Here is a 12,372-nt window from a genome sequence, read left to right as displayed (position 1 = left end):
CGGCAGGAGAAGGCAGCAGCCAGCACTCGCCCCACTGGCTGCCTGGCTGGCAGCCTTGGTGAGCGTTGGCAGAGCCGTCCTGGCTGAGCGCGGCTGCTGAACCCACGGACGGGGCAACGCGTCCTGCTTTGGTAACACTAACAGCAGGGCAGGAAAACTACAAGTAGCTGTAAAATGAGAAGGCGGCTTTAATCCCTACAAGTGGGGAGGCCAGCATTTCTGTATTGAAACCGTAAGAGAAGGGTTCTACATTGCAGGTTTTATTTCCTTTTTTAAAAAAAGACTCTGCTAACAACCAGGTGGCTTTTAAAAGCGCTGTGTGCTGGTGAAGCGGAGCCCGGTGCTGTGGGTCTCAGTACCACCGTGCAGTCCCACACCCAGAGGCTGTTTTGGGGGGGCTTCAGGTTGAGCCCAGCTTGTGCCGGGGTGGATACGGCCCCCGGGCATCGGTCTGGCGGCAGAGCCGAGGGTGGCTGCTACAAAGCGCTGGGCTTGCATCAAACCAGGGCAACGGCAGAGGTATGAATTCAGAATTTCAGAGGTGGAGTGTTAAATGGATAAACGTGCCAGCCCGGGATAGCCGGGGAAGAACTGCGGGCGCGTGGGGGACAGGCACCCAGCCATGGGTACCCGCCGGCCGTTTGGTGGGAGAAGGGCAGCGTGGGCTGCGTGGAAGCCTTGTGTGGACGTGCGAAGTGGCGTGCAAGGCTGCTTGGGGTAATAAGATAGCACAAGCCATAATCGGCTTGTAAATGTGGTGTCAGTGGCCAGGCCAGGTTTGGCAGAAGTGCGTAGGCTGGTCTCCAGCTGCATTTCTGTTCTCTGCCCGAGCCTGGCCCTAAGAAGTGCTGAATTCAGGGAATAAGAAGCAGGCATTATTAATCCAGGGGCGGAACGGACCTTGCCCGGTTGGGGTTGAGCTCTGGGAATGGCCCAATCGCTCGAGCGGGCGCAGGCTTTCCAGCCCGCGGCCCCCGGTGCTCGGCTGCTCTCCGCACCTCCCCGTCCGTACCTGGTCGCGGGTGTCCAGTTAAGACTGAGCTACAAACCTCAAGGGTCGTCTTTATCCCTCCTTGAAAGACATTTTGTCTTGGTAATTGGAGTTAGTGCAATTAATGGCATTTGGCAAACTTAGTTGTACAGGGCTGCCCATAAAAAGATAATGGGAAAACGTTATTGTCCAGAGACTGGGAAAGCAGAGGCTTGGAGCTAGATGCTGGCTCGCACTCGCATGTATGTATTATTGATGTCATCCATCGCTTTGGTGTTACCAGAAAAAGCTTTAAAAAAAATTCCCCCCCCCCCCCCTTAGCAACTAGTGATCTGGTTGTTGCAGAAATTATATAGTATAGGAGAAGAAATCTTTAAAGCAAAAGCTGTCAGCATCTGTATTTCATAAATAATTGCTGGTTTCTTTTATCTGTTACTTAGTGCTATCATTTTTTTAATTCCTGCTTTCTGTTCTTGGGCTTATTTTTCTGTGTGTAGTTAACTGTGCTTATTGTGCTTTTCGTCAGTTCTCCTTGAACTTCTTAAAACTACTGTCACTTAATGCTGCATCTGTCAGTTAGTTTTGCTATTATCTGAGTGCTACGGTTTCTGGCTAATAATTTTTCACTCAATCTGAGAACATCAGTAAAAGAAGAGATTTCCTTTATGCTGCAGTGGAAGTGCAGAATCCATTGATGGAACAGGAGGTCAAAACAGAAACACTTCACTATGGAGAATATTAAGCTCTAATTGGATTTGTTTGAGTTCAGGACGATGGAAAGGTTTCGGGTATGCCGATACCTGGGGATGTGGATTGCATGGTCAGGCAAGCTGAAAACGCGGGAAAAGGGAGGAGTAGTATGTTTGCATTTGCAGTTGTGCTGTAAGAGAGTTAATGGTTTAAGGCTAATCATTCAAAAAAAGATAAAACTCAGAGAATAGGACTTCTTCAATGGCGAATTTACCCACAAAATCTCTTTCATTTTTCTTAATACTTAGGAGTTTTAGAGCCTTTTGAGCAGTACTTGCGACTGGGTAGTGGGGATTCTGATTCTGTTTTCTGCCTTTGTAAATCTTCAGTGAAGTAATCACAAGTCACTAAAAACCGCTCCCATCACTTTGCGGTCTGTTTTTGTTCCTTGCTTCCCCAAAGATTTTTACTTAACGTCTCTGTCCTCCAGGCTCCGCAAGAGTCTCTCACAATCCCCAGATCCTTCTTCATTCCTTGTCCCTAACCATCAGCCTCCGATCAATCATCCCTGGAAATAAAGTTTCCCTGCAGACCTCCCGTCTTCCTGGCACCGTGGCCGCGATTCGCCTCCTCCAGCCGCTTCCCAGCCAGCCGACGTCGATCGCAGGCCGAAGAGCAGCGCTCTGTCTAGGCAGGGCAAGGAGGGATGCGTTTTGCTGCCTGACCTTACTGTCATTCTGACAGAGAAAATGCCTGAGTTGACAACCCTTTCCCCCTGTTTTCATGGGACAAGTGGGAAAAAACCTCTCGTTAATCGTGAGATTATCAATTAAATAAAAAGAGCTCCATCATTCAGCTTACCCTTCCCAGGTACAGCCTGTGCTGGATGCCCACAAATTTTTCTCTGTCTGCATTGCTAACAATGTTAAGAGTGGCACTCAGGGCTGCCTAATGCTAGCCAAGCATTGGGATGTACTTAGAAACTCTGAAAGAATCTGATTCTCGTCAACCACATGTAAAATGTCGCAGTCGGGAGGAAGTCCGTTTCCCCAGCGCCGCATGAGGCGAGGGCTGCCGCGGTACCTGGACCCCTTTGCCGGAGGCGCTGGCACAGCTCCCGCGCGGGACGAGCGATGGCTTTGTCGGCTGCCGCCGCAGAAGCGGTAATGAATTCTGCAGCTGGCTATCCGCTTTCAGCTCTAGAGTGTTTTTCCAGTGCTGAAGCCACCAGACAGTATTTCATAACCAGTGCAGGCACCGCCACATAGTCCTGTTCCTAGAGGTACTCAAAATACATAGGTTCTGGTTGTAAGGTATGGATCTGTACTAACAGTCGCATGGAAAACGGGGAGGGTGGAATACCCTGGTACTGACTTGCAGAGCAGTGCATCTGTCTAGCTTTCTAACTGTTGCTTGGAAAGCTTGTGGTACGTAACCCTTCTTATGGTTTGGTTAGAGCATTTCTTTTAAGAAATAACACTAGAAACCTTTCTGTCAAGGGAAGTTGGTCCGTGTGAAATCCAGGGTTTTTTGATAACTAATAAGCTCCATGTATGTACGCAGTATATCACAATGTATATACATAAACGCTTGCAGTCCGTAGGTGCTTCAAAGGAAACTTGAAATGCCTATTTTTGTCAACCTAACTGGTATCAAACAGCGCTTCTTACAAAGAATGTTTTGTTTTGTTTTGTTTTTCTGAAAAGTCAGCGGTGAATAGTTGATGAAGGCTGATGCTCTAATTTATGTGTTAAACACTCCCGAAGTGTTAGAATAATATTCTTCTTGGATGCTACTGACCTTTTCAAGCGGGCTTTTTCCCCTCTTGCAACTGGTAAAAATTACAATAGAAAGAGATCTTAACCATTTTTCTGGCTACAAGAGAATTTCTGTGCGACCTCCTGCTGCAGAAAACGCGGCTGTGCGCGGCGTGAGGAGCGGGACAGACCCCGGGGGTCAGGATCAGCCCCCGCGCACGGTCCCCGCCCGCCGGGGGCCGAGGGGCCACCCCGTCTCCCACCGTCCCCTCCCCACCACCCCGCTGCTCTGCAGGGTGCTGCTGCGCGGGAGGAACCGCCGCACGGCTTTGGCTGCCGTGGGCTTGGGCGTCGGAGAGCGGCTGGATCATTTAGGTTGGAAAAGGCCTTTAAGATTATCAGGTCCAGCCGTGTCCTACTAGTGGGTAATTACAACGTTGGTAACTTCATGGAGAAGAGATGTTTTCTGCTATAATGTATTTTGCTGCAGTATTTTTTAATAGTGGTTTTTTTTAATTGTACGATTTAAAATGCTGCTGTAATAATTCTGCTCACCTTCACTAGAACCTGACTAACAGCATTTTCTCGGTATTGATTAATTTGGCTATATGACTATATTAATGACCTATAAAAGTTTCTAACTTCTTGGTTTGGATGTCTCTAGTTTTTTGCATAGCAATGCAGTTTTAAAAAGAGACTTGGTGAGAAGCGGGCTGTATAACGCCGGCAGCATAAGCCTGCTATTGTTCCTTGTTCTCTCGTCCTGTGAGCCTTTTCTTTCTCTGCAATAATTAAATTTAAAAGTTTGGAAAATATTAAACAGGGCTAAAATGTTTGGCATGGCATTGTTGAAAATTTGTGTTGGTATATTTTCACACTCCTCCCACAGTTGTCTTTGTGGTTTGTTGGGTTTGGGTTTTTTTTTTTTGTTTGTGGCTTTTTTTGGTAAACAGCCAGTAGCTGGGACCACGCCAGGGATTTTTCTTTCACTGCATTCATTGCTGTTTGTGCCACTCTTCAGCCTCTTAATTACGACTGTAATCTTCTTTGGTTCATTGTCCAAATATAAATTCAGTCAATTCCGCACGATTTTGCTCAGTGCTGCTGCTGTTTCGGTCATGCGTAAAATAAGGCCTCGGCTTCAGTTCCTAAGCGGCAGGTTTTGGTCTCAAAACGGGGCTCGTGCGGCGCCGGCGGCTCGGGCTGGGCAGCGCGAGGGGTGCGGAGGTGCAGGAGCGGCCTCGGGCGCATTCGGCCGCGGCGCGGACGCCTTGTGACTCGCTCGGGGTGGCCGCTCGGAGAGGGGACTCGTGTCCCCGACTCTTGGCTCTGTGGGTGCTCTTGTGTGCCCGGCTCGGGGCTCCGTCCTTCCTGGGGGGCATGGTGGTCGCTGGGGCTTCGCTCCTGTCCCCTCTGCTGTAGGGGAAGGCGACTCACTCAGAGTATTTCCAGTAAAATAGGAACTACGACCAGCCCTTAAAGGAAAGAGAAAGGAAAAAAAGCTCTCTAACTGCAGATCGCTTTTAAGGAATAGAAAATTTGGGGTGGGTGGGTTGGTTGGTTTTCAGGAAAGCACACTTGCTTGTAAAATATTTCGAGAATGATTCTTTTTGTTGAAAAGAATTAGAAAGTTTGGAGAATCTCATAAGGGAATCTATTAATTAGATTTCTGTCCTTATTTAGAGAACAAAACCTAGTTTGTATAATCTTGGAAATATCATCTTAACCAGCTAAATGAGTCAAGCGAAGCAGAGGAGTTGTCTGGTCATAATCCCTTTTCTGGGATTCTGATTGTGACCAAATACAACCGGCGGATCCCAGGAAGACAAGCTCTTCCAATAGGAAATTTAACTTGGGAACCAGGCACAGCTAGAGCGGCTACCAAGAATCTGATAAGTGTTTTCATTATATATAAATTAAAGCTTTTGTTTGCCTGATTAGCATTGCTTTGTCTGCTGTGACTGATGAGTAGTTGCTGGGTTTTTATTCTTATTTAAGTCTTTGATAAAATTAGATGATAGTGAGTTGAAAGGACATGATGTTCATAACTGACAGTTAAATGCTCTCCTGTACACACTACAGAGAAATTACTATATAGCACAAGGTGGGTTTTGCATTTTTTTAAAGATAGTATATATACTCTGGAAAACATGACATGTCGTAGGTGGTTGTATTATTTCTTAGTTGAGCATAGAGTGATGAGGTACTTTTTTTGGTAATATAATTTTGCTGCAAGTTCAAATTACAATTACATGTTAATTAAAAATAAAAAGTCTCTCGTGTGTATATATACTTATATATATAAATATATATAAAATGAACCGAAAGCACGTTCGTTTACAGCTCTAGGGGGCTTGCAGATAACCCAGGCAATTAGCAGTGACAACAGACATCCGTGTAAAGTAAAAGGGCAGCAGGTACCAGCTCAGGCAAATGTCAAGACAGTACTTCCGTGAGATGAAGCTTGTAACGGTGCGTTAAAATGCTTATAATGGAAGATACCCATCGGCAGGTTGCAGAGGTCATGCTTTAAATTACTTGCAAAGGAACTATAAAGATCCTGATGTAATTTATTGTGCTATAAAACCTATTAGAGGTAACATTAGCCAGTAATTCTAAAATCGGAATGCAGAAGAGGTTGCTTTTTATCAATAAAAAGTAGGTAAATCTATTTCAAAAAAATAAAACGTGAATAGTATCTAGCTTTTACTCTGAAAAAAAGACAAAAAGAAAAAAGTCTGATCTGTGAAGGGGAATGGAGTATTTTGGTGCATTATGTAAACATCTCATAAAGTTCTCAGCAGGTAGAAATTGGAATATGCTTAATATACCTATGGGGGGTGAGTGGGGTTTATGATCCTTTTGTGTTCGGAATGCTGTAGAGCTGCTTGATAATCAGCATGGCTGAGCCTTGGCAATTAGGGATACTTACACGGGTATGGACAATCCGTGATGGTACCCGGGTGGTTTTGTATCCTGTTTTTACAAGTTATCATAGTAATGATACATTTCTTCTGAAAAAAAATTTTTTTTTTTTTACTTTTTTTCTTTACAGGATTTTTGCTTTTTAAAGACTATTGCATGAATGAGATCGATGAAGCTGTCCCTCAACTGAAGTTCTACGAAGAGGTAAGCGGCCGTTGCTGGCGTTCTGGTGCCGGGGCAGGGGATGCCGAGAGGGAAGGAGAGGCGTGCGAGGGTCCGTGTTGTTCCGAGTCGTTTCACCTTCGTAGGGGAATGGTTGATTCGTAAGAGACAGTATTTTGTATAGTAACAGCTGCATCTCAAAGGGACAAAACTATCGTTTTAAACAAGTTCAAAAGATTTCTAAAAATAGCAGCGTAACTGTTTAATCAAGTTGGTAATTTGGTACAGTGCTCTTGCAGCAGATTTTGTGAGAGTAGTGTAGGTGATTTTTTGCCCTCTTACGGGGCAAATACTTGAGATGCAGAAAATGGAGCATTTGCAGGAAAAATCCACTTAGCTCAACTTTTAACAGTGCTTTTATTTGCATATACTGAAACTGTGTCTTTTTATTGAATGTAAGCTAACAAAGCATTTTAAAAGCTACTGTTACAGGTTTTGTCCTTCAAGAGTTAGGTATGTTTAGTTTTAAGGCATAATATGTTGAAAACAAAACAATGGGAAAAAAGGTACCTGAGCAGCCACTTAATCAAATGTTCATTCACCACATTCATGTGTCAAAAGGTAACTTGGAAAATACTGAGAAAATGATGGAAAGGGGAAGGATACTAAAAGAGATTAAAATATCTTTAGGTTTATTAATGTTTTCTATCTATATAAGGTATATTCTTTCACTATGGTTCCTTTGAAATATTCATAAGAAGTGAGTTGACATTAGGTTCATCTCAGTCTCTAGTTTTTAAATATCTCTGATACCTTAAGTTAAGCCAGATATGTTCTTGAGAAATGGGATAAGCTTTTGATCTTCACTTGTGAAGATGATGATGTCTTAGTTCTGCTTCAAAATAGAGATGGGGTTAAGGTAAGTAACGTTTGCCAGCTCTCGGTGGAATTACAGCAGTGGATTCCTTCTTTCAAAAAGACCTGAAAGCAAACCCAGTGCTTTTTGTTATTATAGCTGACGTGGGACAGCAGGATTCATATCCATTGCACATAGTGAAGATTTTCCTTAAAGGCAGGAAGCCTAAACCAACAAAATTAATCTCATACTGTCCCAAAGAGCAAAAGCAGAAAGTGGAGCGTGGCTCGCCCGTGCAGTTTGCTTGTTTGTCCTTGGCATGGCTGGCGGCTGTGGGAATCCCAGCCAGCTTCTGGCTCGGCTCCGTGTCATCTGCCGGCGGAAGCGGCACGTCTGGTCCTCTCATCCCTCGCCTGGCTCCCGGAGGCTTTCCCCGTGCCCTCTGTGCTTCGGTGAGACGCCCAAACACTGCGCCTTCCGTCCCGGGCACCTCTTTTTCCTGTAGCACCCACCCAGACAGAGGACCGTGCCCTCTCCTCTGTGGCTGATTTTGAGCAGCTGCCTGGGCTTGTGGAAAAGGAGGTGCACCTGAAGTCACCGGTGTTTGGATCGCGCTCTCAAATGCTTCGTGCCTTTCTCTAACGTCCTTTCAGCTGTAGAAAAGCCGACAGAGTGCAGCTGCCCGCAGCGTTGCGCCAGGACAGCTGAGGCTGGTGCTAGCTTCTGCGAGTTCCTGGGAGTCGCCGTGGCAGGGCTGCGGAAAAGCCCTGTCGGATGCTGCCGACGGGTAGGAGCATCCTCCGAAGAGGGAAACGAGAGGTGGCTTTGGATCGATGAGGTCAGTTGTACTCCATCGTCACGAGATAGTCGACGCAGAAACCAACCGGCAGGGCGCCCAAGGCAGGCAGGCGTCCCGCAGGACGAACGTTGCAGAAGAGCGCGGGCGGAGCGCGCCGCGTCCTTGTGCTGCGGCGGCTCCGTCGGCGCTTCTGCAAAGGCCGCTCGGGAGACGTGATGAGTCTTACCGCTCCGTTCGTTCCCCGCTACGTTTGTGCCGCTCTAAATGCAAAACTGTCGTTAATCCTATCGTAGGTGCTGGCTTCAGTTAAAACAGGCACACGTGCTTTTGAAAGGCAGCCTGCATTGCTCAGTATTAATTAGAAAGCTGCCTGAGATAACCTTTTGTCTGGATTACTCCTTAAGCTGATGATTTAAAATTTTTCTTGCTAGCGGGCTCACAGCACTGAATAGGCTGAGCTGGTTATCAGTTTGGAGATAAATCCTTAGGAATATACAGTTCCCCCACTCAAATTAGGTACTCGCTGTCAGTAAAGCAGAATCTTTTTCTATTGTTCTCATCTTTTTATATACTGAAGATACTGCTGTCATAAGTAATCAAAAAGGCATGTTGTAACAGATTGTTTAGCGAGATATTTTTAGCTGCCTCTTTATCTCTGAAACAATTTGAAATTGTATTTTTAGGTTATTAGCAAAGTGCTGCCTTAAAAAAATGTAAATGCTTTGTCATGTACTTTTCAAAAAATCCCATTAAAGGTATTTAAAGAGAAGTTCACTGCATTTTATTCTGTGACATACCGGATTCAGGAGCTTTTCTTTTTTTTATATGTATTTGGTTTACTTACTGCATTTATTACATGTAGAATAATTTGAGTACATTGCTACATTAAAAATCGCTTGATGTAGAAGGGCTCCGTACTCCAGGGATTTCATATTACTGCAGCTTAAGTCACGATCAGGCATTTAACTGGATGAGTGATTCATCCAGATCGGTTTCAGAAAGGAAAAAAAAAACCAACTTCTAGGTGCTTGAAAACTAATGCGTTCTGCTTTCAATTTTTGAAAAGATACTTCTGTCAGACACTTTTCTTGAGGTGAGCTGAAGTTTGCCAGGGAAGCGTTGAAATCCATGACGACACGGTGCGTCGCCTCTGGGTCAGGAGCAATGCCGAGGAAGCTGCTGCTAGCAGAGGCAGGTTACGTTTATAAATGGCGACAGTCGTAGCTCTGCCTGCTGCCGTATTGTCTTGGCACGGCACAGCACTCCTCTGTTTAACAAACACGTAAAGTTAGCTCGGGAGTATGCCGGGCGTGCGTGTTAAATGCGGTGGTAGTAGCGGTGCTCCTCTGACCCCCCGTGTGATGAGAGGCGTCGGGCAGCGTGCTCGGGCGGGCGTTCTCCCGACGCGGCGGGGAGCGGGCTGCGCCGCCCGGGAACGTGTCGCCGATGGGGCCTCCTGTCACCCGCTGTCCTTTTCCCCAAACCAATACAAATCAAAGGGGCTTTGGTTTAAAAAGCCCACTGTAAAGGCAGGTGGGAGAGACGCTGAGCTGGTGCCAGCGTGGCCGTGGGGGGCTGCTGCAAGAGACCCCTCTGCGTTGGGTGCCGAGTTAGGTGGTTTAGAAAAGCAAATATTGAAGAGCGGGAGGTTGCATTCAAGTAAGGCAATATGATATGCATCAGGTTTTGTCCTGTACTTCTAATTATTTTGTGGCATTGCATTAATTAAAAAATGTTTCTTTGGCAAAGACGTTTTGAATTATTTTAATTATAAATTGGTACCAAGAGGGAAGTAGTCACAGATGGCAAATCGTGGTGGAACCGTTGCCTTATCATAGTCAGCAAACAAGAGGACTACACCTAGAAAAATACCGTGTTTAATTACAGTGTTCCACCTTCACAGATAGATTGGTCTGGCTTTGTCACGTGGAGACCTGTGCAAGAGCCGTCTAGTACAGCTCATCCTGCAAAAAGGAACAGCCTCTGAATGAAGAAAAAAAAAATATAATGTGAAATAGAGGCAAAACACATGTTTTTAAAAATCTTTACTTCTAAAAGTCCTCAGCAATGTGCTTTCTGTTAACCCTGGTGCTGCTCTTGCTTTAGAGCGTGGCCGGCGGGAAGAGCGGAGCTGTGCCTGCTGTCCCGGGAGGCGCAGCCGGTGCTCCCTGCCTCAGAAGGAGATGCTCTGGGCCGTTGTTTGTGCGGGTTTATTCTGCAGGCGGAAGGTACAGACCGTTCCGATGTGGCCTGTTCCTCCTCTAACGGGCACGGAATGAAATCCAGCTTGGTCTTGTGCCGCTTTGGTTTTCTTGAGTCGGTGTAGGGACCCATGGCAAGTCTGCACGCGTTTGTTCATCTGGAGCCTGGCACCTCACAGGTGATGCTGGGAAGGTCCAGCAGCTCAGAGCTAAGACTTTTCCCTAAAGATCCTGTATGTTTTTTACATTCTGTCAGTCCTGGAGGAACTCTTGCCCTAAAAATGCTCCAAAGGACCCTTGGACTTGGTGAGGTGTTTTTTTCTGGAACAGATTTTCTTAGACTAGATACCAGGAAAAATTTCTTCACTGAGAGGGTGATCAAACATCGGAACAGGCTGCCCAGACAGGTGGTGGAGTCACCATCACTGGAAGCGTTCAAAAAACGTGTAGACCTGGCACTTCAGGATATGGTTTAGTGGGCACGGTGGTGTTGGGTTGGTGGTTGGACTTGATCATCTTAAAGGTCTTTTCCAACCTTAATGACGCTATGATTCTGGTTTTGTTCTGTAAATTAACCCGATGGGCTTGCTCTTGTTTCACCTGGAACACACTGACTGCCTATGTCACACCTGAAGAAACTTGATATATTTTGTGAAACTGTCTTTCTAGCCACCTTTAGGATTCACATTCAACATGCAGCTGAACTACGTGGACATTTTGAAATGCACTTTATATTCTTTCTTGGACAACTGTACTTAGCGTGCCGTAATCTCCCCGGAGCAGGATGCTCGGGCGCTGCGCTGGCAGCCGACGGCTGTCACTAGGCGATGCTAGGGCTGCCTGGATAACATTACAACTCTTGGGCTAGCCCTGGGAGCTTGGGCACGTGCTGGTGTGCTGTGGCTAGTCCAGAACATCGAGTGGAATAACCTGAGAAAAGGGTCAACGCTCTTGGGTGTTAGAGGAGTGAGCCGAGGGGAGGAAAACCTTCGGGAACGTTGCTGTGCACGTCTGCTCGTCTCGCTCTCCTTGCGCGGTCCGCTCCTCTCGCGCCGTTACCTGCTGACTTCCCCTGCACGGGTTCACGCCCTGGCAAACAGAGGATAAACGTGCCGCTTCAGCTCAGTCCTTTCCAAATTTTAGAAAGCAAAGCTTTGTAGCAATTTTAAGCAAATCAGTTTTCCTTGCATAAAAATTCTAAGATGGGAGGGATATCTAAGGTCAACTGTAACTATGGTGTTGCAGGTGGATTTTCTTTAAGTCTTAATTAAGGAAATAATGAAGTAAAATAAAACTTCAGCCAAAGTCTTGTTTTTACCATCTAATGGATACTTCTCTCTTGTATTGCAGATAAAAGAATATGAGAAACTGGATTCTGAGGATGAGCGTCTGACCCGAAGTCGGCAGATTTATGACATGTACATAATGAAGGAGCTCCTGTCCTGCTCACATGTATGTATCATCCAAGTTTCACACTGCTCTTTCTTTGCCTTACTTGCGTAGCTTGACAGCAGCGATAATTCAAAATAACTGCTTTTTCATTCCGAGAACCATTAAGACTGTTGCTGAAGGAATTGTTACTACAAATACTTGTAGTGCTCTGGATTTCCCTTTGAAGTCCATGGGACTGGGTTTGGCTGAATTCAGCATGCTTTTTTTTTTTTTTTTTTCATTAATTAGGTGTAAAGATTGGTGGTGTGTGCCAAGTTCTATTAAACTTGGTGGTATGCAACGGAAATATTTGGAGATTTATCTGTTTTATATTTCTTTAAATTAAATCTCTATTTTAAAATGTGATGAATACAGTTTGTGCGTGTATATACGTACAGACATACACATACGTTAACCAACCCTCTCCAACCCAGCAACAGCTCTGCCCCAAAAAACTCAAAGAAATGTGAGCTGCCAGGGGCTCCGCTGGACAGTTTGGATGTTGAACTTTTTTTAATCTCTGAAAGCTCAGAGTAAAGTTTGAGAGTTTGTCTAAAACT

At 45.7% G+C, this 12,372-nt stretch overlaps 1 protein-coding gene across 1 annotated transcript in view; it reads left to right on the top strand.

The window, feature by feature from the left end:
- The window catches only part of GRK3 (G protein-coupled receptor kinase 3), a gene marked incomplete at its 3' end in the record, with an annotated part of 69,132 nt that overhangs the window by 28,535 nt on the left and 28,225 nt on the right, over window positions 1-12,372 (top strand). Inside the window, exons 3-4 of the mRNA XM_082007831.1 lie at window positions 6,494-6,567; window positions 11,732-11,833. Coding sequence (XP_081863957.1) covers window positions 6,494-6,567; window positions 11,732-11,833 — 176 coding nt within the window. The remainder of the gene's footprint in view (window positions 1-6,493; window positions 6,568-11,731; window positions 11,834-12,372) is intronic.

This window comes from Phaethon aethereus, assembly GCF_964289735.1.
Source record: "Phaethon aethereus genome assembly, chromosome: 17".
Classification (NCBI taxonomy): Eukaryota; Metazoa; Chordata; class Aves; order Phaethontiformes; family Phaethontidae; genus Phaethon; species Phaethon aethereus.
This window is presented reverse-complemented; position numbering and strand designations above follow the sequence as displayed.